Source organism: Pleurodeles waltl, chromosome 12 (genome assembly GCF_031143425.1).
Source record: "Pleurodeles waltl isolate 20211129_DDA chromosome 12, aPleWal1.hap1.20221129, whole genome shotgun sequence".
NCBI lineage: Eukaryota > Metazoa > Chordata > Amphibia > Caudata > Salamandridae > Pleurodeles > Pleurodeles waltl.
Window position 1 is genome coordinate 674,126,447 of NC_090451.1, and position 27,802 is coordinate 674,154,248.

At 45.6% G+C, this 27,802-nt stretch overlaps 1 protein-coding gene across 1 annotated transcript in view; it reads left to right on the forward strand.

The window, feature by feature from the left end:
- The first annotated feature begins 3,358 nt into the window (after positions 1 to 3,358).
- KCNAB3 (potassium voltage-gated channel subfamily A regulatory beta subunit 3) overlaps positions 3,359 to 27,802 on the forward strand; it is a 147,720-nt gene continuing 123,276 nt past the window's right edge. The window contains exon 1 of the mRNA XM_069218636.1: positions 3,359 to 3,715. Coding sequence (XP_069074737.1) covers positions 3,420 to 3,715 — 296 coding nt within the window. The 5' untranslated portion in view covers positions 3,359 to 3,419. The remainder of the gene's footprint in view (positions 3,716 to 27,802) is intronic.

Here is a 27,802-nt window from a genome sequence, read left to right on the forward strand (position 1 = left end):
TGACTGATTGTTGGCATTGGTTGATGGATGAGTTGGATGAAACTTTGAGCTGATGACACAAACTCAACAACTTTTTGATTTCGCTAAAGGGATAGACCAGCTGACACACTAGGGGTTGAGCAGTTGCCTGACAGACATGTTTTGGTAAATCAATCAACATCGAAGACCTTTTTGGAGCGCTTCATTGAAGGTGCTGGTCCGAGGGCCCTGGTGTCGCTCTCCTGGGGAGCTGGGCAGGGCCGCCGGGGCTGGCACCAGTGCCCGGGGCCGGTGCCCGCCAGACGCAGCTCGCTTTAAGCCCCTGCGCTAATCCGGGCTGCGGGTTGTGCTATTGTTCAGAACAAGAAGAGACAGCCGGAGCGAGGGGGCGACCGCCGAGGGCAAGAGGCTGACAGGAGGAAGTGACAGCGCTTGTGTGGCATAGAAAGAGACAGGGGCAGAGGGGGCGGCGTGAGGGCAAGAGGCTGACTGTGGCGCGAGAGACAGCGACAGCAAGGGTCAGAGAAGGGAAGAGTGCGCTGACAGAGGCAGAGACAGGGTGGAGGGGAAAGGGCGGACAGTGGGAAGAGACTGTCACAGAAGGAAGGGGAGAGACTGTGAGGAAGACCACCAGAGACAGAGAGCTCGGAGCCCAGAGAAGAGACAGGTGGGGGAGGAAGACACAGGATAAAGAATGAACACGCGGGACAGAGGAGAAGAGACTGTCAGAGGAGAAAGACAGCGCGTGGGGTTGAGACAGCAGTGACACAGGGCAGGAGACTGGCGCACGAGCATTAGTGGGTGCGCGAAGGCGAGAGAGGGTTGGACAGAGACGGAAGAGACTGACAGAAGGAGGAAGAGTTAGCCGGAGAGTCGGGGTGGAGGCTGAGCTGGGGAGAGACCAAGAGACGCGAGGGGTGGAGAGAGTGAGGTAAACACAGGCAAGGAGGGACACGGAGCTAGAGAAGCCGTGTGAGAGAGAGACGGGCGGCAGAGATATGCAGAGAGAGGGAAGTGATCGTTAAACTAAAAAAATAGAGACGTGTCTTAAAAAATAGAGCGGTGAAAGAGGAGAGGTGCCAGAGAGACCGGGTAAAGAATCCGCAGAGAGGAAGAACAGTGGAGAGTGAGGGAAGCGAGGTGTGAGGGAGAAGTGTGAGAGACAGAAAAGGACTGCGCAGCGAGGGAATCATGAGAGAAGAGGAGGGAGCCGAGAGAGACACCGAGGGGAAATGCTAGAGGAGTCGGGAGAAGAAGGGGAGGGGGTACATAGAGCGGGTGTGACAGAGGAAACGAGATCAAAGGCTGAGGAGAAAGCGAAACAAATACTTGGCTGTGAGAGGGCCGGGGAAAGGCGGAGAGAGAATACAGATAAAGATAGAGAAAGAGAAAAGAAAGAAGAGGAGAAAGTTGGGGACACGGCTCGCGGAACCCAAAGAGAGCGGCGGATCGCGAGACATCTTGCGGCTGAGACGAGCCAGGCACGCGGGGAGAGCGCAGAAAGAGAACAAGAGAAGTGCAAACACACAGGAAGAAGGGGAGGTGAACGCGAGACTAGGGATGAAGAGATGCCCCGAGAGAGACACTGAGGGAGGACCCGAAGGGAGCAGGAGTGACCTACAAGCAACAGAAGGATAGAGGCCAATGAAAGAGGAACACAGACCGCGGGACAGGTGGGGCTAAAAATGAGGGCAGAGGACACAGCGGTGGCGGAAGGCACCAGGAGCACTCCTTGAGGAGACCCCGAGGGTGGCGGAGAAGAGAGTCAGCAGGAAACAGTCATTCCTGACGGGAGGTGCTGGTTGTCTCAAGTTTCACGACATTGGATACGCTACCATGTGCGCTTCGGCCAACAGGTGTGCATGGGATGGGCCGGCAGCAGGCACGAGGGGACGAGCCCACGCGGTGTACACAGCAGGATAAAGGACAGGTGCTCGGGAGAGGCAGGTGTGCCTGCTCCTGGAGAAAAACACAGTTGATTGGGTTCAAACTGGAATAACGCCTCGATAAGTCCAAGGAGTGGTCCCTCAAGGACAGAAAATTGATCTGGGACCACCCCTGGACGAGTCCAAGAAGTGATCACTGAAGAACAGCTATTCATTTCATCCCGGACGAGACCTGGATCAGCCAAAGAAGTGGGGTCAGTAAATTGCTTGGTGTGAGAAAACGTCTTGACTTCTCCCAGATGTATTGATTTTTCAACAACAAGTAATTGATCTAACTGGAATGATGCCCTGCAAGTCCAAGAAGTGGTCGCTTAACAACAGCAAATCATTTGATGTCAGACCAACCCTGGACAAATCCAAGTACTGATAATTAAAGGACAGCAAATCATTTCATCTGGAACAATGCCTAAATATTTCCAAGAAGTGGTTGCCCAAGGACGTCAAATCGATTGACCTTGGATGATGCTTCGAATGCTCACAGCTGGAAACCCCTTTGATCTGTGAGGGCGCCTTGGCAAGTTCAGGAATTTATTGCTCAAGGACGTTGGAAAGGTTGATCTGGGTCGACACGTTGACAAGTCTAAGACAGCTATCTGGGATGACACTTCGACAAGCTGAATAAGTAATCGTATGTATTTGTATGACAAAGGCTTGATTGTTCTGGGATGATGTCCCAAGATGTTTGAGAAGGCATACTGATTGATCAAGGGCAATTATTCAACTGATCAGTTGACCTTGGTTGGCTCCTTGCCAAGTCTGAGAAGTATTGGTTTTCTCTGGGATAAGCCATTGGGCTCTCTGTGATGGTCCCCTGAAAATATCTGATTGTTTCATCTGGGACTATGCTGAACCAGTCCCCGAAAACATATTGGCCACTCCAGGATTCTTCATTCTTTGATCTGTATTCTCTCTAGACCACACCAGGAAAATGTATTAGTCGGTCAAGGACAAGGTATCATTTGATCTGGTTTGATGTTTTGACCACTTCACAAATATATATTGGTTGTTCTAAGGTAACACATCAGTTTATGGGGACAGCTTTGATCAGCTGAGGATAATTTTTGACCTCTACCAGACGGCACATTTAGGCAATGCAACGGCCTTTACCATACCACACATTGGTCATTTTCTACACATCTAGTTTGGCACACCAACATAAGACATCAAACACTTTGGCATAGTGTGCCAAAGAAAAGACCGGGCAAGTGGCAGGAAGCACAAGGACTCCAACAAACTCAAAGACATTGCAATATTGTAAACACAAGGAGTTAGCAAGACTCAGCTCCAAAAAAGAGGTCAGAAGAGGACTCATCCAGTACCATATTGAGAACCAAGAAAACTTTACTACCCTGCCGGTTCACTCTTCACAGGCACTTGGGCTCCCCGCTCCTGTTTCATACACTTTTAATTGTATCGATTGGTAACAGATTGGCTTCCTTTTCTGTATTCTGTGCACACATATCTGTCCGAGTCCGATTGTCCTGGTTTGGTGCCATGTTCGCCGGTTCATCGCGTGGGTCATCCAGCCGGGCGGGGAAGTACAGCGTTGAGGAGCTGTATGGCCTGACCTCGTCCAAAAAACCAAGAGGAGGAGGAGGGCGATTGGAGGTGAAGCGCAAGAGCCAGCAACTGAGTGTAGAGAGGCGTGAGGAGAATGGCGGGATTGGCGGCGGCAACCTCTTCAGCGCAGCTCGGAGGTTGATGGACCGCCGCAAATTGGAAATATACCTGCAGCAGTCTGGTCTTTCCTTCGAGGAGACCGTGGCAGAGCAGACGGGCATGGTGTACAGGTGAGGACCTGGGGGCCACCATCCTTATAGGAGGGATAATATACAACTTGAGAACCAAGGCAACTGCCTTTAGGGACATCACAAGATTTTCCAGTATTATGGAGTTGCTGAAATGTCTGTATGGTCTGATTTACATGTGATGGATGCGGCCCAGCCCCACCTTCAGTGAGAATGATATCTGGTTGACCCGTGTTAGGTTTTGGCTAGGAGCATCTTCTCCTTCAGACAGTCCTACGGTAATACAGTAGTGAGACACATTATAAAGGAATATGTTGTGTTACAGTAAGTCCTGAGCAACAGCGTTTCCTTAGATAGGGATTCCCTGGACGAAACACTCCTTCTGGTCTCTATGTGTCTGTCTACACTGTACAAATACTGCCATGTTTAGCCTCACAGGAAGTCTTTTTGACTTTATGAGTGCTGTCTGTTGAAACCTCAGATGGAGTCTTGTGTACATCATGCGTATGGCGACCTTGGAATGAGTCCCTTGTACATCTTGAGCATGGGGGGGTGTAGTTTCAGATGGAATCTTTTGTAAATCATGAGGGTGTATTGCAGAACCCCCAGTTTGAGTCTTGTGCACATCCTAAATGTTGGGTGTTGTAGCCTCAGCTACAGTGCTGTGTACATTGTGGAGTATGAACTGTAGTAATCCGGATGGAGTCACACATCAAGCATCAGCACTGTAGGCCTAGGCATAGTATTGTATAAATCAGGAGTGTGGGTTAGTATAACCTCAGAATATCAGATGGAATCTCATGTACATCATGAGTGTGGCGTGTTGTAGCCTCAGGAGGCGTATTCCTTGCATCATGAATATAGGGTTTTGTAGTTTCTGAAATCTTGTATACATCATGAGGGCAGAGTGTGATGGCCTCATAGAGGGTCGCATGAATATCATGAATGTGGGATGTTATAACCTCAGGTGGAGTTTTGTTTACATCATGAGTATGGGGTTAAACTCAGATGTAATCTTGTGAATTTCATGAATGGGATATTTTTCAGCCTCAGATGGAATTACCTGTACATCCTGAGTATAGAGTTGCACCTCAGATGGAGTCGCACATAAATAATGAGTGTGGAATGTTGTACCCTCGAACACAGTACTGTATGCACCGTCAAAGCGGGCTGATGTAATTCATATGGCGTCTCAAGTACGTCATGAGTGTGGGATGCTGCAGCCACAGAGGGAGCCTCATGTAGATAATAACTGTGCATGTAATAGCCTCAGAAGGAGGAACAGTAACCTTGTACAGTGACTTATTTACATCATGAGTGTAAAGTGTAATCTGAAATTATATGGCATGTACATTATTAAGTGTTGGTCATTGTTGCCTCAAATGTAGTCTTCTGAGCATCATGAGAGTGTGGTGCTGTAACCTCAGATGAGACTTGTGTACATCTTGAATGTGGAGTGTTACAGCCTCAAACTGAGTCCTGTGCACTTCATGAATGTGGGGATTTGTAATTTCAGGTGAAGTCCAGTGTGCATCATGAGGATGGATGTTGTACCCCAAATGGTATTCTCGTGTATATGATTGTGGTGGGTATTTCATCCTGAGCACATGTACTTACATAGTATAGTATATTTTATTGGGAGCAAGTTATGTTGCTATATTTAGGAGATCTGAGCTTATTGTTGAATACCTGCCACTGAAACCTTAGACCTCAAGTGAGTGGTGATAGTCCAGTCTGGAAAATACAATTACTCACAAACTGTTGCATGAATTCTTGCAGATATCTCCGCATCTAAGTAACAGAAAAGAGTCAAAACATGGGCCAATCCACTTTTCTTTGTAAATATGATGTCTGGAGTCAATGGTGGTTGATATGGATTTGGTTTAGTGGTGGTATCTGGTGAACTCAGTAACAAAATACGGTACTTGTCTGTGGGTATTGCAGGTGTTCACGCTGAGCTCTGCCTTGGACGGTATGATTTTGGATTTAAGAGTTATTTGGTCAGGTAGGTTCTGGTACATTGTTATTGCATAGGCATGATAGCTGTATCGCTTCTGCCATTGCTGTGCTGGCTTTTCTGACAGTCTGGTACTGCCTGATAGACCAGCTTGAGAGGGCCAACGTCTGCTGTCCTGTGCTTAACTTGTAAAAGAACAAGTGCTGGAGCCCAAAGTTTTGCCTGCGCCAGGCATGATCGAAGATTTGGTGCAAAATACCAAGACGCATAGTCTTGATTCCATCTCATGCCCTTTTAATCTACCACCAGACACTTCCTGGCCCTTTATTTCACTCTTGCAGTTTATTTTTCATCTGTGCTATTTTTTTGTGTTTCACTTCCCCTTTTTCTCCCCCTTTTGTGTTTTCCTCTGCCTTATTTCTCTGAATCAGTCTATTGAGGAAAAACAAGTGCCAGTCCCCAAAAAAGAGTGCAGGTGGGCCCCACGTGCAACCACTGCCTCAAATGAAGCATCTGTGCTGACCTTTTGGTCCTGTCTAAAGCTCATGGAACCAAACAAAAGTGGACTTTTCAAACTGGCCCATCTGGCAGTGCCAGGCTCTTCGCTGTCCTCTGCAGGCCCACCCCGGGCCACAGCTGCAAGTCGAGCATGGACATTGCTCGCCTCCCGTTTGCTGAGTTTTGGCCGCGGGCGCCATCTTCCCTTCCCTGATATGCATAATAGACAGAGACAGCTGCTTCGCCTCCTTCCGGCTCTTCCATGGGAGGCATCGGCCAAACGTGCCATCTTTTCCGCTCGAGAGGAGATCTGATGAAGGCTGCCCCCCTTCCTTCCCCGGCCCTCAAATCACAGAATCAAAACATGCGCAAGATGGCCAGGCACAATCCCCGCTAAGTGACCCACGCGCCTAAATCCGCTCCCAAACCGCTTAGAGCCGGAAGTAAGCCTGCTCCAAACCCTGTGCGATTATCATTAATGATAATAGAGGCTAACACTCGGCGAGCCGGGCAGAGGAGCGGCGTGTCGTCTCATGTATCTGGGGGCTGTGCTGCGTGGGCACGTGGGGCAAAAGATGTCATGATTTCGCAGGTTTTCCAGTCTGTGTGGTGTACTAAGGGAAGCTTGGCCTGGCTGTTCTGCGAACTAGACCGGTTCTCTGTTTATGGGAAGCTTGTAATGTCATTACCCACATTATAGGACTCTGCATGTGAGGGCAGCTTCCTGTCTCTTGCCCTTATTGCACCTGCTCTATGTATGTGAGAGAAGCTTTCACTGTTTGCAGCCTGTACTGCAGCGAGTGTGAGAGAGGCCTGCACGGTTTACTTCCTGTACTGCACTTGTTTTGTGTGTGAGAGAAGCTCGCCCTGCTAGTCATACTGCAATTATTCTTTGTGTACTGGAGCACTGCAGTGCCTGCTACTTGTTCTGTACCTGTTTGTAGCCTACCCGTTCTGTGTGTGAGGGAAGCCCCTCAACTACTCATACTGCATTTGTTCTTTGTGTAATTGAACACTCCATTGCCTGCTAGTCGTACTGTACCTGTTTGTAGTCTACCCGTTCTGTGCGTGAGGGAAGCTCGCTCTGCTAGTCATTCTGCACCCGTTCTTTGTGAAATGGACCACTGCAGGGCCTGCTACTCATGCTGTACCTGTATGTAGTCTACCCATTCTGTGTGTGACAGCAGCTCACCCTGCAACTCATACATTCTTAGTTCTTTATGTAATGGAACATTGCAGTGCCTTCTAGTCATACTGTACCTGTTTGTAGTCTACCTGTTCTGTGCGGGACAGCAGCTCCCCCTGCTACTCATATGTCATTAGTTCTTTATGTAAAATGGAACACTGTAGTGCCTGCTAGTGGTACTGTACCAGTCTGTAATCTACCTGCTTTGTGTGTGACAGAAGTTTGCTATGCTATTAATACTGCACCTGCTCTTTGTTTACTGGAACATTGCAGTGCCTGCTACTCGTGCTGTACCTGTTTGTAATCTACCTGGTCTGTGTGTGATGGAAACTCGCCCTGCTACTCATACTGCACCTGTTCTTTGTGTACTGGAACATTGCAGTGCCTGCTACTCGTGCTGTACATGTTTGTAGTCTACCTGGTCTGTGTGTGAGGGAAGCTCGCCCTGCTAGTCATACTGCACCAGTTCTTTGTGTAATGGACCACTGCAGTGCCTGCTACTCCTGCTATACCTGTTTGTATTCTACCTCTACTCTGTGTGAGGGAAGCTTCACCGCTACTCATGCTGCATTTGTTCTTTGTGTAATGGAACATTGCAGTGCCTGCTACTCGTGCTGTACATGTTTGTAGTCTACCTGTTCTCTGTGTTTGGGAAGCTTGCCCTGCTAGTTATACTGCATCAGTTCTTTGTGTATTGGAGCATTGCAGTGCCTGCTACTCATATTGTAACTGTTTGTGGTCTACTGGTTCTGTGTGTGAGGGAAGCTCAGCCTGCTATTCATACTGTACCAGTTCTTTGTGTAATGGAGCATTGCAGTGCCTGCTTCTCGTGCTGTACCTGTTTGTATTGTACCTCTGCTGCGTGTGAGGGAAGCTTCACCACTACTCATAATGCATTTGTTCTTTGTGTAATGGAACATTGCAGTGCCTGCTACTCCTGCTAAACCTGTTTGTATTCTACCTCTACTGTGTGTGAGGGAAGCTTCACTGCTACTCATACTGCATTTGTTCTTTGTGTAACGGAACACTGCAGTGCCTGCTACTCGTGCTGTACATCCTTGTAGTCAACCTGTTCTCTGTGTTTGGAAAGCTCACCCTGCTAGTCATTCTGCACCCGTTATTTGTGTAATGGAGCACTGCAGTGCCTGCTACTTGTGCTGTACTTCTTTGTAGTCTGCCTGTTCTGCGTGTGAAGGAAGCTCGTCCTGCTATTCATACTGTACCTGTTGTTTGTGTAATGGAGTACTGTAGTGCCTGCTCCTTGAACTGTACCTGTTTGTAGTCTACCTGTTCTGCGTGTGAAGGAAGCTTGCCCTGCTATTCATACTGTACCCATTCTTTGTGTAATGGACCACTGCAGTGCCTGCTACTCGTACCTTTCCTGTTTTTATTCTATCCATTCAGTGTGTGAGGAACACTCGCCCTGCTACTCATATTTCACCTATTTTTTGTGTAATGGAGTACTGCAGTACCTGCTACTCGTACTGTACCTGTTTATAGTCTACCCGTTCTGCGTGTGAGGAAAACTCGCTCTGCTAGTCATTCTGCACCCGTTATTTGTGTATTGGAGAACTGCAGTGCCTGCTACTCGTGCTGTACCTGTTTGTAGTCTACCTGTTCTTCATGTGAAGGAAGCTCGCCCTGCTATTCATACTGTACCTGTTCTTTGTGTAATGGAGTACTGTAGTGCCTGCTACTCGTGCTGTACCTGTTTGTAGTCTACCTGTCCTGTGTGCGCGGGAAGCTTGCCCTGCTAGTCATGCTGCATCTGTTTTTTTGTGAAATGGAACACTTGAAGTGCCTGCTACTCGTGCTGTTTGTATTCTACCTGTTCTGTGTGTGCGTGGAGCTTCCCCTGTTACTCATACTGTGTCTGTTCTTTGTGTAACGGAACATTGCAGTGCCTGCTACTCGTGCAGTACCTGTTTGTATTCTACCTGTTCTGTGCTTGACAGCAGCTCACCCTGCTACTCATACATCATTAGTTCTTTATGTAATGGAACACTGCAGTGCCTGCTAGTCGTACTGTACCTGTTTGTATTCTACCTGTTCTGTGTGTGACGGAAACTCGCCCTGCTACTCATACTGCACCTGTTCTTTGTGTACTGGAACATTGCAGTGCCTGCTACTCGTGCTGTACATGTTTGTAGTCTACTTGTTCTGTGTGTGAGGGAAGCTCACTCTGCTAGTCATTCTGCACCCGTTCTTTGTGTAATGGAACACTGAAGTGCCTGCTACTCGTGCTGTACCTGTATGTAGTCTACCCAGTCTGTGTGTGAGGGAAGCTTCACTGCTAGTCATACTGCATCTGTTCTTTGTGTAAAGGAGCATTTAAGTGCCTGCTACTCATGCTGTACATGTTTGTAGTCTACCTGGTCTGTGTGTGAGGGAAGCTCGCCCTGCTAGTCATACTGCACCAGTTCTTTGTGTAATGGACCACTGCAGTGCCTGCTACTCCTGCTATACCTGTTTGTATTCTACCTCTACTGTGTGTGAGGGAAGCTTCAACGCTACTCATGCTGCATTTGTTCTTTGTGTAATGGAACATTGCAGTGCCTGCTACTCGTGCTGTACATGTTTGTAGTCTACCTGTTCTCTGTGTTTGGGAAGCTTGCCCTGCTAGTTATACTGCATCAATTCCTTGTGTATTGGAGCATTGCAGTGCCTGCTACTCATATTGTACCTGTTTGTGGTCTACTGGTTCTGTGTGTGAGAGAAGCTCACCCTGCTAGTCATACTGTACCAGTTCTTTGTGTAATGGAGCATTGCAGTGCCTGCTTCTCGTGCTGTACCTGTTTGTATTGTACCTCTACTGCGTGTGAGGGAAGCTTCACCACTACTCATAATGCATTTGTTCTTTGTGTAATGGAACATTGCAGTGCCTGCTACTCCTGCTAAACCTGTTTGTATTCTACCTCTACTGTGTGTGAGGGAAGCTTCACTGCTACTCATGCTGCATTTGTTCTTTGTGTAACGGAACACTCCAGTGCCTGCTACTCGTGCTGTACATCTTTGTAGTCATCCTGTTCTCTGTGTTTGGGAAGCTCACCCTGCTAGTCATTCTGCACCCGTTATTTGTGTAATGGAGCACTGCAGTGCCTGCTACTTGTGCTGTACTTGTTTGTAGTCTACCTGTTCTGCATGTGAAGGAAGCTCGCCCTGCTATTCATATTGTACCTGTCGTTTGTGTAATAGAGTACTGTAGTGCCTGCAACTCGTACTGTACCTGTTTGTAGTCTACCTGTTCTGTGTGTGAAGGAAGCTTGCCCTGGTATTCATACTGTACCCATTCTTTGTGTAATGGACCAACGTAGTGCCTGCTACTCGTACCTTTCCTGTTTTTATTCTACCCATTCAGTGTGTGAGGTACACTCGCCCTGGTACTCATTCTTCACCTATTTTTTGTGTAATGGAGTACTGCAGTGCCTGCTACTCTTACTGTACCTGTTTACAGTCTACCCGTTCTGCGTGTGAGGAAAACTCGCTCTGCTAGTCATTCTGCACCCGTTATTTGTGTATTGGAGAACTGCAGTGCCTGCTACTCGTGCTGTACCTGTTTGTAGTCTACCTGTTCTGCATGTGAAGGAAGCTCGCCCTGCTACTCATACTGTACCTGTTCTTTGTGTAATGGAGTACTGTAGTGCCTGCTACTCGTGCTGTACCTGTTTGTAGTCTACCTGTCCTGTGTGCGCGGGAAGCTTGCCCTGCTAGTCATGCTGCATCTGTTTTTTGTGAAATGGAACACTTGAAGTGCCTGCTACTCGTGCTGTTTGTATTCTACCTGTTCTGTGTGTGAGTGGAGCTTCCCCTGTTACTCATACTGTGGCCGTTCTTTGTGTAACGGAACATTGCAGTGCCTGCTACTCGTGCAGTACCTGTTTGTATTCTACCTGTTCTGTGCGTGACAGCAGCTCACCCTGCTACTCATACATCATTAGTTCTTTATGTAATGGAACACTGCAGTGCCTGCTAGTCGTACTGTACCTGTTTGTAGTCTACCTGTTCTGTGTGTGACGGAAACTCGCCCTGCTACTCATACTGCACCTGTTCTATGTGTACTGGAACACTGCAGTGCCTGCTGCTCGTGCTGTAGCTGTTTGTAGTCTACCGGTTCTACGTGTGAGGGAAACTCACCCTGCTATTCATACTGTACCTGTTCTTCGTGTAAATGGACTACTGCAGTGCCTGCTACTTGTGCTGTACATGTTTGTAGTCTACCCGTTCTGCGTGTGAGGCAAACTCGCTTTGCTAGTCATTCTGCACCCGTTCTTTGTGTATTGGAGCACTGCAGTGCCTGCTACTTGTGCTGTACCTGTTTGTAGTCTACCTGTTCTTCATGTGAAGGAAGCTCACCCTGCTACTCATACTGCACCTGTTCTTTGTGTAATGGAGTACTGTAGTGCCTGCTACTCGTACTGTACCTGTTTGTAGTTTACTCGTTCTGCATGTGAAGGAAGCTTGCCCTGCTATTCATACTGTACCCATTCTTTGTGTAATGGACCACTGCAGTGCCTGCTACTCGTACCTTTCCTGTTTTTATTCTACTCATCCAGTGTGTAAGGAACGCTTGCTCTGCTACTCATACTGCACCTATTTTCTGTGTAATGGAGTACTGCAGTGCCTGCTACTCGTACTGTACCTGTTTGTAGTGTACCCGTTCTGCGTGTGAGGAAAACTCACTCTACTAGTCATTCTGCACCCGTTATTTGTGTATTGGAGCACTGCAGTGCCTGCTACTCGTGCTGTACCTGTTTGTAGTCTACCTGTTCTTCATGTGAAGGAAGCTCACCCTGCTATTCATACTGTACCTGTTCATTGTGTAATGGAGTACTGTAGTGCCTGCTACTTGTGCTGCACCTGTTTGTATTCTACCTGTTCTGCGTGTGAAGGAAGCTTGCTCTGCTAGTCATTCTGCACCCGTTCTTTGTGTAATGGAGCACTGCAGTGCCTGCTGCTCATGCTGTACCTGTTTGTATTCTACCGATTCTGTGTGTGAGGAAAGCTTGCCCTGCTACTCATACTGTACCCATTCTTTATATAATGTACCACTGCAGTGCCTGCTACTCGTACCTATTCTGTTTTTATTCTATCCATTCAGTGTGTTAGGAACTCTCGCCCTGCTACTCATACTGCACCTATTTTTTGTGTAATGGAGTACTGCAGTGCCTGCTACTCGTACTGTACCTGTTTCAGGTCTACCTGTTCTGCGTGTGAAGGAAGCTTGCCCTGCTATTCATACTGTACCCATTCTTTGTGTAATGGACCACTGCAGTGCCTGCTACTCGTACCTTTCCTGTTTTTATTCTACCCATCCAGTGTGTGAGGAACGCTCGCCCTGCTACTCATACTGCACCTATTTTCTGTGTAATGGAGTACTGCAGTGCCTGCTACTCGTACTGTACCTGTTTGTAGTGTACCCGTTCTGCGTGTGAGGAAAACTCACTCTACTAGTCATTCTGCACCCGTTATTTGTGTACTGGAGCACTGCAGTGCCTGCTACTCGTGCTGTACCTGTTTGTAGTCTACCTGTTCTTCATGTGGAGGAAGCTCACCCTGCTATTCATACTGTACCTGTTCATTGTGTAATGGAGTACTGTAGTGCCTGCTACTTGTGCTGCACCTGTTTGTATTCTACCTGTTCTGCGTGTGAAGGAAGCTTGCTCTGCTAGTCATTCTGCACCGGTTCTTTGTGTAATGGAGCACTGCAGTGCCTGCTGCTCATGCTGTACCTGTTTGTATTCTACCGATTCTGTGTGTGAGGAAAGCTTGCCCTGCTACTTATACTGTACCCATTCTTTATATAATGTACCACTGCAGTGCCTGCTACTCGTACCCATACTGTTTTTATTCTATCCATTCAGTGTGTGAGGAACTCTCGCCCTGCTACTCATACTGCACCTATTTTTTGTGTAATGGAGTACTGCAGTGCCTGCTGCTCGTACTGTACCTGTTTGTAGTCTACCCGTTCTGCATGTGAAGGAAGCTCGCCCTGCTATTCATACTGTACCTGTTCTTTGTGTAATGGAGTACTGTAGTGCCTGCTACTCGTACTGCACCTGTTTGTAGTCTACCTGTTCTGCATGTGAAGGAAGCTTGCCCTGCTATTCATACTGTACCCATTCTTTGTGTAATGGACCACTGCAGTGCCTGCTACTCGTACCTTTCCTGTTTTTATTCTACCCATTCAGTGTGTGAGGAACTCTCGCCCTGCTACTCATACTGCACCTATTTTTTGTGTAATGGAGTACTGCAGTGCCTGCTACTCGTACTGTACCTGTTTCAGGTCTACCTGTTCTGCGTGTGAAGGAAGCTTGCCCTGCTATTCATACTGTACCCATTCTTTGTGTAATGGACCACTGCAGTGCCTGCTACTCGTACCTTTCCTGTTTTTATTCTACCCATTCAGTGTGTGAGGAACTCTCGCCCTGCTACTCATACTGCACCTATTTTTTGTGTAATGGAGTACTGCAGTGCCTGCTACTCGTACTGTACCTGTTTGTAGTCTACCCGTTCTGCATGTGAAGGAAGCTCGCCCTGCTATTCATACTGTACCTGTTCTTTGTGTAATGGAGTACTGTAGTGCCTGCTACTCGTACTGCACCTGTTTGTAGTCTACCTGTTCTGCGTGTGAAGGAAGCTTGCCCTGCTATTCATACTGTACCCATTCTTTGTGTAATGGACCACTGCAGTGCCTGATACTCGTACCTTTCCTGTTTTTATTCTACCCATTCAGTGTGTGAGGAACTCTCGCCCTGCTACTCATACTGCACCTATTTTTTGTGTAATGGAGTACTGCAGTGCCTGCTACTCGTACTGTACCTGTTTGTAGTCTACCCGTTCTGCATGTGAAGGAAGCTCGCCCTGCTATTCATACTGTACCTGTTCTTTGTGTAATGGAGTACTGCAGTGCCTGCTACTCGTACTGTACCTGTTTGTAGTCTACCCGTTCTGTGTGTGAGGAAAACTCGCTCTGCTAGTCATTCTGAACCCGTTAGTTGTGTATTGGAGCCCTGCAGTGCCTGCTACTCGTGCTGTACCTGTTTTTAGTCTACCTGTTCTATGTGTGCCAGAAGCATGCACTGTTTGCCACCTGTGCTGTATCTATCCTGTGTGTGATGGAGGATTTCACTATTTGTGTTTCCCCCTGTACTTGTTCTCTATCTTAGAGAAGCTGAAACTGTTGCTGCTTCTATTGTACATGTTCTCTTGGAGTCACTGTTTCTCTGCTGCCAATGAACAGCCTTTCTTTCTGTTAATGACGGGTTGCAGCTCCTCTACACCTTAAGCTATTCCAGTTCCACACACGAGAGAATAGGCACCTCTGTTTCTTCTGCCGTGCATGTTCTTTGTGTATGTGCCTGTACCCTGCACCACAGCTGCCAGTGACATACCTGTTCTGCGAATGTGAGGAAAACCTGTATTGTGTTTACCCCAGTGCTTAATTTGTAAGTAAAAAGGTGCCGGTGCCCAAAGCCCTCTTCTTAAACACAAATTCAAACTGAGAGCACGGAATACTGCGGCAGCTATTCCAGAAGCCATCTTGGGCCTCTTCATTCCAATTAAAGACACTCCGTGCCCCTTCAGCTCACACCTGCAGCTTTCTGCTTCCCCTTATTGTAACGCTTTTTGAAGTTTCTCTTCCTCTGTCTTTCCCAAACGTGTCTTTTGCCCGCAGCAAATGGTGAGGCAGAAGAATAAGCCCCCGCCCTCAAAAATAAGTGCCGGTGCTCAGCAACGGAATCAACAAGCACAAATTAAGCACTGGTTTACCCATGCTATGCATGTCCTACGTGTAAAAGATGTTTGCACTGTTGTGCCCCATCCTGCCTCCCTTTCTGTGTGTGGAAAGCTGAGGCTGCAGCTGCAGGAACTATCCCTGCAGACTGCACCACTGTTGCTTGTGATTTGCCTGTTCTTGGTGACAGAGGCTTTTTCAATATTGTTTCCCATCTCTGTGTGAAGGAAGCTTGTACTACAGCTGTGGGGGTCATATTGGTTCTGTGTGTGAGAGAAACGTGCTCTGCAGTTGTGGGGAACATACCTGTTCTGTGAGTGAAGGAAGCTTGCACTGAAATTTTGTGGGACAGTGATTCCAAACCTGTGGTCCGGGGACCCCTGGGGGTCCGCGACTGCTTAGAAAATTAAATATTATTAACAAATTAGGTCCCCAGCATTCACTAATGACTCAGTGGTGGGGTCCTCAGATTCCAATAATGATTCAGTGGGGGTCCCTGGGTTCCAGTAATGATAAAGTGGGTGTCCACAGAAGTCAAAAGATAGGGAACCACTGGTGTGGGGCATATGTTCTCTGTGAGAAAGAAGCTTGCACTGCAGTTGTGTTGGCCATGTATGTTTTGTGCGTGAGGGAAGCTTGCACTGCTGTCAAATTAGCCAACTTTTGAAATGTGTAAAGCAGAAAACTTGGATTGAAAATTACAAGTTTGGTCACTATTCCACTGACTTTCTTGTTGGAACCTGTAAATTGCTCAAAGGCTCTAATAGAAAATGTTAACATAACCACAACCCCCTCCCCCCCTAATTTTGTCCCTCAAATAGGGAGTGCATTACTAAGGAGCTAGCAACAGTTAGTGCTTGCGTGTGAGAGAGAAACTTGCACTGTTGCGTCTGTGTTTGAGGTCTGCCGCAAGTGTTCTGAGGCCTGCTTGGAGTTCTGCTGCAGCCTCTGCTCATAGTTGCACTTGTTTAGGGAACACTGCACTGCTGCTGGGGTTTGTGGGTAGGGAATCTTGTGTTGTCCTTGCACATGTTCTGTGTGCATGGGGGAGGAGACGTTGACTGCTGCCTTCTGTGAGGTACGTTCAGCTTCTAGCTCTTCTTACCAGGAATTTATAAACACAAAAGTTAGAGGGGCTGATATAGAGTTTAGCAGGCAGTCTGCAGCCTGCCAGTGGAAGCTGTGACGAGACGATTGATCCCCACAGGCATGAGAGGATCTTTGTGACCAGCAGTCATTGAAGGCACTTAAGCATTGCTGAGTGGATGCCACATATATATATATATATATATATATATATATATATATATATATATATATATATATAAATGCACCCACATGGTAAAGTGTTTTGTTTTTCAATCCAAATATCCGAAAGCATGAGCTTTGTATTGAAAAGTCCCAAAAAATTGGCACTAACAGGTAGAGAGATTTTTGCCAGTTTTTGGTGGTCATGTTTACTGTTTCCTGTTCAGGGCCATCAGACTTTTTCTGGCAGTCCTCACCAATAAAAATAGGGATGATGTTCTGATGTACCGTGACCGACAGCCCTTTGTAGGACAGTTCATCAGCCAAAGCTTTCTGCAGGCAGCATGTGCTGAGGGTTCATGGTTGAAAATCTGGTACTTCCCCTGACTCCAAATACAGCAGGAAACTGTGAGTTTGGTGGGCATTGCATCTATCAAACCATAAATGAGGCCAGAATAAACAGAAGTCTGTGTGCTGCTTACTGTCACATGAGACCATATGGCGGGCGCAGAAGTTGTAGACACCCCTGAGGCAATGGTGTCCCTCATTCTGGAGAGGCGGCTGCGCTTGACATATCGTGGCGGCGCCGGGTCGCTCCAGGCCCCTGTGCCAGACACATCAGTGATAGTTAGTGTCAGACAGCATCTGACCTGCGCAGCCAACAGGACTTACTCCGCACCCTGTCATATGTTTATGTATTCTGCAGTGCGCCGACATGCCCCTTCAGCCACTTTGCAGCGTTTTGGAGACTTTCTGTCAGATCAAATGGTTACATTCTATATAGGGCGGGGCCCGACATTCAGTACATCACCTCCAGAGCTCTTCTGCATTATGGAGACCTGTACTGTGTTGATTAAAAATAGGCCATGGGAGGGGTCAGGAAGATGCCTCAGTGAGTTGAAACCTACCCGCTGATACCACATGTGATTTGCAGGTCCAAGTGCGAATCCCGGCAAGGTCAATACAAATTTCCATCCTTCTATGGTGAGTAAATGGATGCCATTACATTCTTTAATACTAACATCTATAGTCTATTGCATGCATAATTTAAAAAAGGGCAAGCATGTGATATGAAACACTGTGAAGAAATAGGATATTTGCAGATTCCTCCCCCTTCACCTTTTACCCCTATTTGGGCTGCTAGCTGCTGGTTTTGTGACTCTGAGAGTGCACTGAGGCCGACTAACCAGACCCCAGTCCCAGTGTTCTGACCCATCACAAAAAGTATGGTGAATTGGCTACCCCCATTTGGCATAGCTGACTAAATTATAAGTTCTTAATATATGGTATGAAGGGTACCAGGGCATGTAAGTTAGAGTGTCCTCTAAGGGCTGCAGCACTAATTGTGCCACCTTGTGTGACAAAGTCCAACATGGCGCCCAGCTTGTCATAGCAGTGTGGAAGAGCTGCTAGTTCAACTTTGTCATTTAAACCAGTGGCCAAGCCCCCACTCCCCTCAACAATATATGTAAGTCTCCCCTAAGAAAGGCCCAGTGAGCCTTAAGACAGGAGCTGTGTATTATTAAGAAGGATGATTACTTTAATATGTCTTAAGAGCAAAACTTCCAAATTGTCGTTTGTGCTGTGGAAAGGTTAGCACCATTGGCTAATATAGGGTAACAGGCTGACCCCTCAATCCTGCTACTGAAATGGGCACTTCAACATATTAAATTGATCGTGCCATTAAACCTGACATGATGCTGATATTGAATTTAATGTTATTTTGAAGGAAAAGCAGTTTTTAGAAGGTTGCTCTGTTGCCCAGTTTATCCAATGGCCTTGCGCAGTTGCTGGCTCCCAGACAGCTTTCTGCCCTACTGGGGAGTCATGTGGTGACTCCCAGGCTAAGGAACAATAAAGGACTTCCACAGAGGGACGTGCTACATCCCCTTTGTAGGAAACCAAATAAGGTGTTATCCCAAAAGGCAGGCTTCAAATGGGAAGCTGCCTCTGTTGGGAAAATTACGATCACACTCATGTAGGGCTGCCCCTTTGTTCAGATAGACAGGCAGGCAGCTGGAAAAGAGAGGGGACGTCAGTTTTCAGACTGGTTTTCCCATGGGTGTGTAGCCCACAGGCACCCACACCTCTAAGGTGGACTACCGAGCTCCTAACATCCAAGGAAGGGTCAGACACCTTGGGAGTGGGCAGAGTAGCACACGCTCAGATGGCTACATGCCACACATTTTCGGCAACCGTCACGGGCGGGAGTGATCTTGGTAGCCCATTGGCTAGTGACCGCATTATCTCCCCCAGGATAATTTCTGGGAATAAATATGGCACCCCTGCACTCTGAACCTCAGATCACAACAGAGCTGGAGAAAGGATCGAAGAAGGACTGCCCTGCTGTCCCCTGGACCTGGCAAGATAGTGGCTGTACCAACTTCTGAACTGCACCTGTTTCTCCTTGGGTTGGCAATGAGGGGACTGTGCCTGTGGTGCCTGGCTCAAGGAAAAGCACTCCTGAACCCCAGACCAAAGTTGTGGCTCCAAGCATGTTTACGCTGAAGTTGCCCATTCCAGCAAGCCAGTAGCCACATTCGTCGAATTGCCACTGACTGCTAACAGGCAACCTAACAGACCAATCTTTGATTGTCACCAGAGACTGCTGGACCCAGAAGTGTTGTCTCAGTCCAGACTGGTCATTACAGACAGACACCAGCCTCCACCCAAGGACATCTCAGGACCCTCTGTGTACTGAGATCTGTAAACCAGCCACAGCTGACCTTCTAATGGCTCAAAGAGGATTTCGAGGGACCCTTATCCCTTTGCCCAAAGTCACGCCACCTTACCCATGGACTGAGGAATAACTGCAAGGACACCCTGGCGACCGCACAACACCCAGAGCATCTTTCAGTATCCTGCATCCTCAACATCAGAAACACTTCAATGAAGTCTATGATGGTTTTGACGTAAAGTGTGGAACAGGGATTCATAGGTGAAAAGTCCAATACTTTGGAGCCATGTGACTGTCCCCCATTATTTTTTTACATTAAATTTGATTTAGGTGCCTAGCTCAGTGCTGGCCCCTTTCAGCATAAAGTCAAGAATGCAATAGCGAGGACACTTTTTGTGTCATTCCTATCCTCCGCCATTGAGGCCTCTCTACTCTGTGCATTGCACGTCGAATGACATTCTTTGATCATCTGGGAGCCAGTGTTGCATTCCATCCAGTTTAGATTCAGGCATAGTCTTGGTTGATATTTTTAGAGTATCCAGAGCATTGGTATCTCTTTGTATGGTGAATGTATTTACCCTACACCGCAGTGGTCTGCTGGGATATTACCAGACCTGCCTAGGAGGCCAGGCTAGAGTGTTATTATTAGAGCGGGACAGAGCTGACTTGCATTTGGTCAGTTTCCATCTAGAGTGTTACAATGGATACAAATAAATGGACTGGTATATAACCACAAGTGATTACCAGTGACCGAGGATTATTCAAGTTTTTTTTTCCTGAATATTAGCTCTTGGCAGCAGTCATGGAGTTAGAAACACAACCGCTGTTATGTATTTTGAATGACTGCTTTAAGGCTTATGCTTTCCCCTGCTTGCTGGTATCTGTCCCCTTCCTGCAGGGCCTCTGCTATGGTCATGCTGTGACTGGACACTGGGGGTCGCTGCTGCACCTGTACATTCCTGCTCCCTCTAGCACCTTGGCCAGTTCAGTATTTTGACATGACACTGTGGGTCTGGTTCACAAAGAAAATCATAATGTGTCCTTGCAGTTGTACGTCACATGGGTGCATATTTACGACTTCCATTAATTCACAACGCGTTTTAGATGTAGGCTTGGAAAACTGTAACTGTTGCAGGTGCCTATATATACCTCTGGAAAATTGGTGTGAAATCCTGTTAACCTAAACTGCGACTAAGATCACACGTGGTGGCACACTCTTACCCTTGTGCAACAACACAACTTCTTCTTCTCCACATAGCAAATATTTTTTACACATGGAGAAACCGTTTCCCATAGCCTCCACCAATGATCCCTCCAGGCACTTCAAAGAAATGTACTCCTTCAGTTGGCAGGAGTACATCTCTGACCAATTCCAAGGTGGGGGAGGAAGGACAGAAGTTTGAGAATGCCTGCAAAGTCACTTTCCCAAATTCACATAATTTTTACAATCTAGGGCACCGTGGTCTAGCTAACAATCTTTGCCTCTATGTACCTACTAGACCTTCACGTCTGGATAATCAACTACTGCTAAAGATCCCTTGAAGAATCAACTACTCCTAAAGATCCGATGGATAGAATAGAAAAGAAGAGGGGCGCGTCTTTCTTGACACTTGGGGCTTAATTGTGGATTAATTTTCCACTCTAAGTCAAGACGATTGAACACAACTTGATGTTCACGAAAGTCCCAACAACATGTTTATTCTGTTAATAGAGGCTGAAACTCACCAACTAACAGTTATTTACATTTTATTGCATGTGCTTTCATCACCAAGAAGCCACTAGAGGCATTTACATGTGTTCTGCGAGTAATAAAATCAAATAAAAAGCAGACACGTTTGATTGATGGGACTCCCAGTTCGGCTTGAAAGGACATTCGTGTTGAGAAAACATCACACGGTCTTAAGAAAGATAATAGGCACTATATAGATGCCAATAACACAATAAGATACAACACGTTCAGCTGTGAGGCGGGTTATTGTGGTCAGTAGGGATTGGACAGCATCATCCGAGGATACTGACATTCACCACTGGCATCCCAGGGTTAGAGTATCCTTGCACTGTCGTTGGGTAACTAGGGTCTATGTGTACAAAGCAATTTAGTGTCTACAATGCCTGCAAGTTTCTAAATTACAGAGTCTGTGACTGTTAAAGGACTTTTCGAAATGTATTAAAACCATTTTTCAATTTGAAAGTGTTTACCAAATTGCAAAATGGATTTAGAAGTGCATACTATAGCACAACTTGGAAGGGGGTATAGAGCTTGCAAAATGTGATTCGGGATATCAATATTTTGCAACCACAATTAGGTGGACTGCTCAAAGTAGATGGTAATAGTTTATGAATGCAAAAAAATTATTTGGGAGTGGTCAATTGTTCTAGGAAAAAGTACATATTTTTTCTTAAATGTAGACACATTTTCTTTAAGGAAAACAGGTGCATAAAAAAACAGTACTTTACTTTGCCAAAGCTTTTTTTCTGCCTTGTTTTTGTAGTCAACTTTGTTTTCCCTGTGTCTTCTGGTCAGAGAAATTCAAAACCAATACCATATTTTGTTTGTTCCAATAATTATCATATTTCTTGTGATCTTTATTAAAACTAAAAAGAGATTATAGAACGGTTGTAAGTACACCTTCCTGCTAGGAAGCACCAGGCCCCGTTCTGTTAAAATTATATTTGAAAGTTATTTTTCTATTTCAAATGTTTTATTGGAAATACACAGCCACAAAGTTTAGAAAGTAGCACACGTGATATTTTTATTGTTTATATTTTTTGTAACATATACTTGCATTTAAACATAAAATAAGAAATAACATTCCCACGATCCTGCCAAGGGCAGACCTCTTTGCTTTAGTAATGCTTCTTCTTCAATTGTGTCATTTTATATTTACCCATAACAGAATGCTGTAAGACTCCTGTGCTATCAAATTTGGATTCCTCATAGGATGTCCCCAATGTGCTGCCGCAAGGGAACTCTTGTCTCTGGCACTACCATGAACACCCCCATCTCTTGCGGTTATAACAGGCTTCTTTCCTTCCAAAGGTGTTTAACATTGATGCATTGATTGATTGATGATGACGCCCTGCTTGTGGGCTTCTGCTCACATAGACATCAGATTAGCTGGCTAAGCTCTGCCTCCTCTGACTGCATTATCCGGGTTCAGCTGACGCGTATGCAGCATGAAAAGTCTGACTATAATGAAAATGCCGACAAGACATCAGACACAAAGCTGTGCTGAGACCATACATCCAACATGGGGTCCTTTGGTAAAGTCTACTTTCACAGTGTAGCCCTCAACAAAAGCGGGCCAATAAATTCCAACATGTGTGGTTACTTCTGTCAGATTTATCAGTTTTTGGCAGGTCACACCTTGCAATATTTATCAGAAGAAAATACCCAGTATTTACTGGAACATGCAGCTTTTGATGCGGTAAGTCCCAAGATATATATGCTACTCACCAAAACTTGTGATTGGTGATAATTATTACGCCCGCTAAATACCAAACATCTTAGTGTCAGTTTTTATTGAATGAAATAATTATTGCTTTCGATAATGGCCAACTCTTACTGAGTACCTAAGCTTCTAAACATTGGTTCATACTGTTTCAAAGGCAACATCCCCTAGATATTTGCTGCAGAACTAATCATCACAAAGGAATAACCATTCTTTCCCACCATCCTCCCCAAAAATCTCCATTATTAACTATCCAATGGATTTCATTAGCAGTGTCCAACATTGATTCTTAAGGAGAGGGGCCTTACCAGAGGTTCATGATAGCAATTAATTTTATTATTTATTTTACTTTTTTATATAGTGCTGCTTTACTCATAAAAGGATGTTATTTCTCTTGACACAATAAAGGTAGAGAAACAGTTTTCTCAGTACCAGTGGTGACCAGTAATTTTACAAGGGAGGGAATGGTGGGGGGCACACACACACACACATACACCTCACTCACACCCATTCATTCGCACACACACCCATTCACAATACTCACTAACAAATAGACACACATTCATACATGAACGCAGGCACCAAACAAAAAAGAATACATAAAACTTACCTCAATAGCAGAAGCTCCGACAGGGAAGCCTCGGACATCCCAAAAGGACCTTAGGTCAGCCAGTGAGGGAAGGCGGCAGTCCCAGTCTCATCACAGAGTTGGATGGGGTCACCAAGACTGTTGACCCCACCCCACCCGACTCTGTGACAAGGTGTCACTGACTTTCACTTGACCCTGAACACTTCTGTGCTTCAAACGGAAGCTCCCAGGTTCAAGACAATCGGTGGTGCTTCCCCTTTTCATGAGTCGGACAACCTAGAGGCACCTTTGTCAGGCTGAAGAGGTCACGCCCACAGGAGCTGTGACATCCTCAGGCTAGCAACGTTCATCTCAGGCGGCCAGGAGGCTGCTTATTTAGCGCATGTCTAGCTCCTAGCTACCTGACCTCAAAATAATGAGTGTCTGTCAGGCTGCCCTTTGCTCACTCTTTATAGTGACCAAATAGTGTGGGGAGATGTGGCCCCTCAGCTCATTAGAACGGCCGAGGCTGGCCACCTAAAAGTTCTGAAGATCTTAAGCTTTACCATCACAAGTGACACCAAGTCGAACAAAGTATGCAGCGGGTTATTTAAGTTATATGGTAAGAAAAGATAAATTATGGAGTATTATATACCACATTTCTGGAACTATCATGCTTGTCCTTTTGATCTGCAAACAACCTTTATTGTTGAAATCTGCAAATTATGCAGAAAATGATGTTTCAATCGCTGCAAAGTCCTTTTCCCCTGCATGCTGTCCATTGGTTTATCAACAATCTATTCATGGATGGTAAACAAAACTTAAACATTCTAATTCTAATCAGTGCCTATTGTTAGTGGCTCCTTAAAGAGAACAGCTTTTGCATCAAACATAACCCATGATAACTGTCTCCTTTTTTCATATTTTTATTTATGACATTCCCGATTTTTTGGGCCAAATATTTCTTTTTTGTCAGTTCCATCTTTGAACTTCATGATATCGCTGCAGTCTGGGGATGGTCTTAAAATGCTATCCTTGTTCGACTCATTGAAGGAAAATACCTACTTTTGCGAAGATGGCAGTCGACCTGCCAGTTTTCGCTTCCTGACACAAATAGTCCTGGCCTTTCTAATGAGCCTCTCGTTGGGTTACATAAGACTGAGGTGCACAGTGGCCTTAGGCAGCCTTCTGCCAGCCACAATCCTCCTCTGAAACACAGTTCTCAAGGTTCCTAGTGCAACAAGGTCCTGTTAGCATGCAAAAGGGGAGTTTGGCTTGCGCCTCTGTCACATCCTTAACATCACATGGAGTTGATATTAGTTGAAGGCTCCAGCAGAAGCTGGGTCAGATGTTCCACAACCCAGTAGCTCAGCAGGGGCTGTGTTTCTCCTACTTTTGTAAATTCAGTGGTGGAATCCATCGGTGTGCAGCAGCGCAGAGGGCGCGGACACAACAAACATGTATGCCTACAAGGCGCATTGCAATGATGTGTTTGGAAGCCCTCAGAGGAAGGGGTCACCGCAGCGGGTGGATGGAAACTGTGTCAAGCACAAGGCAACTGGCACGGCAGCCGCAGAACTTGTGTCACCAGATCCCTGCTGGGCAGCTCAGGAAAAGAGCATTGAAGCCTTTTTGAGGATGCATGGTCTGGGCCTTCCGTCGAGTGCCATGAAGTACAGGTAACCTCTGCATGATCAGTTCGGCCACTATTCTTCTAGTAATGCCCCTTTTCTGTGTTGTATTTCCATCTTTAGGTAAAGTTAAGCTCCTCTTCTAATCAGTAATGACTGTGAAACATGTTTAGGAGATTATCCCATAATACTGTCTGTAGTGACTGGGATGAAAATACTGAAATTAAAATACTAAAGGAATAAATGTATCTGAATGTGGCAAGGTCACATTGAAATATCAACATCTGTCTGCTGTGAAGTTGTGACCAGATACTTTTTCAAAAATACATTTTGTTTTTATTTGGAAACTTTGAGAGTTTGCATGCCGTGTATGGCCTGTGAGTCACATAGGCTAAGACAGTTTACTTATCATGATAAGGACAATCTGTGCTGCTTTTAACTTTGAAAGTACATAGTTCGTACCTCTTTTAGGTCTCACCTACTAGCAGCACAGGTTGGTTAGTTGTGAAAGACCTATTGCAAACGTATAGTGGGCTCAAAGCCCTCCCATTGCCTACCATTGTTTGACTGTATTGTCACTTTCGTATGCTTGCTTCTTATTCAATGGCTTGCCTTCCTCTGCTTGTGTTTGTCTCTTCCCAGATCATATCCTCTTTCGGATGCTTTTGATTATCTGACTTCTGTCCTTCCTATGCTCGCATTTATGACTACTTTTTTCCTTTCATTCAACACTCCAGCCCTTTCCTTGTGTGCTGCTTTCCCCCTTCAAATACCACCCTCCCAGGGCTGTGTTACTCCCCACCCCTCCCAGTATGGCTGTAAAAGCACAGGAACATGGATATGTGTACTGGGGCATGGCTGAAGATCAGACTTTAAAGGTTGTTTTGTTTTATCGCCTGCATTCCACATATTGCATAAAACCCCAGGTTTTGGCCCACATTATCTCACAGCCAGATTCAGGCATAGATTTTATAGCTGTAAAGACATGGAACGATCTTCCCACCAAGCTAGGTTCTATAAACAACAAAGCCCTGTTTAGGAAACAACTCAAAACATGGCTGTTTTCCACAATATTATCTCCAAGTCATTTTGGAATAGCCTTTCACTGGTAGTATCAGGACACCATTCTGGATAGCTTTTTTCACTTCATAAATCACCTTTATTCATTTCTGCATTAATTCTTTCAAAGAGTGTTATGGCACCGGGGAAAGGACCATCTTGTGTACTCACTCAGCTGGTGTCTGAGAAAGAAGGTGTACCAAGCATGACACTTTTGCTGAAGGCTCACACATTCAGTCCCTGTGCTACTGCGAAGGACCAATGGCCAGATGTATAAAAATGAGCAATTGCGATTTTCAATTAAGATTCTTACTGAATCGCAATTAGGAAATTGAAGTTCCTAATGTAAGAAAACAGCACATTTAGTTTGCGATTCTTAGTGGGTCACAGATCAACCTACCTCATGACAATTAATGAGGGAGGTCGCATTTTGCAACCCATTAGGAATGATAACCATCACAGGGATGATAGCCTGCTGGGGTCAACAGACCACCATGTTTGTTACTAATTTTAAATTAAGCATTTTTTAAAATCCAGCCCATTTTCACGAAAAGAAAATGGGATGCATTTCAAAAACAAAAACATGAAACATTTAATTTACATTTTTAAAGAGCAGGCAGTAATATGTGGGACCACTGCCTGTTCTTAAAAACGTTTTTGTTAATCATTCTCAAAGGTGAAGGGCTCCCAAGGGGACCCCTTATCTTTTGCAAATGGTTACCACCTCCATCGAGGTGTCGGTAAAATATTAATGTTTTGGATCCGTGAATCGGTCGCAAATCATTGATATGTTCCATTCTGATTTGGAATTTGGAAGGGACACCCTAGACATACCCTTTCCAAATACTGCATCACAAAATCAAATTGCAATTCGGTAACAAGTTACTGAACCCCAAGTTGGCGTTTGTATGTTTCAAAATGATTTTTGTACATATGGCCCAAAATGACTGATTCATTCTGTAAGGTAGATTAGACCTTGGCAAGTTATTTATTGTACATTCTGACACATCCTTATTCTTATTCAATTCTGCTCAGAGTTTCTTCAGTGGAAAGTATTTGAAAAATAAATGAGACATTTATAAAGATTGAACATATTCCATTCAGGGTACAGTTTTGAGATACCATAAGATATGTGTTTGCTTTTCCTACAGTATTTTGAAATGTTTTTTTTTTCAATTTTATCTTTTTACACAACAGTTTGCAGACAAACATGGGCAATGCTGACAACCTGGCAGTCACATTATAAAAGTAAGACCTGCTGGCTTTGCCAATGCTTGTTTTGAATTCATAATAGTATTTCATTCTTCTTAAGCTGCCAGAGGTATTTCTACACAGTAGAAGCCATGATAAGAAAGGGTTTGTCCAAATTTCCTGCACCTAGTCAGAGACAGACAGATGAAGGGGAAGGGGGCCATCTCCATGACAGGTCTGGGAGGTGTCCCACATATAGCGCCTGAAGTCTGCAAATAAGATATTGCAACATGCCCAAATAAAAATTGGTGCCGTCCTCCTGAAGGGGCATGGAGAGGAGCTGACTGAGGAGAGCGGATCACCTGCACTCAAATTGAATTTACTTACTAGCAAAAGCATGAGCTAGGTTAATAATGTATCTTTGTTTTTTATTGTTAATTTAGGGTGAGATCAAATAAAAACATTAACACAACAATCCCTATTCATACTTGTTTGCAACTGTTAACCTATTGTACTGGATATACATTGCCAACAAGAAAAAGATCTGTGAAACAATATGTAACCTGCTGAAAAATGATGATGCCCCCTACATAAAGGTCTTTAAATAGTTTTGTTGTGATGTTCCAAAGAGTCCCATATTCGCCTTTATTTCTTTCCTCACTGCACGCTCGTTGTATCTTCTCCATGACTTTTTGACATTTTTTCAGCCAAAAGTCAAAACCTGGAGGCCTAGGAGATTTTCAGTTTGTTGTGATTAACACTCTTGCTGAAGTCATAGTTGTAAACATTTGTTTTACATGCTAAATTGCCAGACTTTCTGTTTGAGGAAAAACAGCCCAATGGGGGGATTCAGGATCTTGGGAGATGGCTACCTCCAGTTGTTGGCTACCAAAGGTACACGGCCTCTCAGGTCTCTCTGTCTGGCTG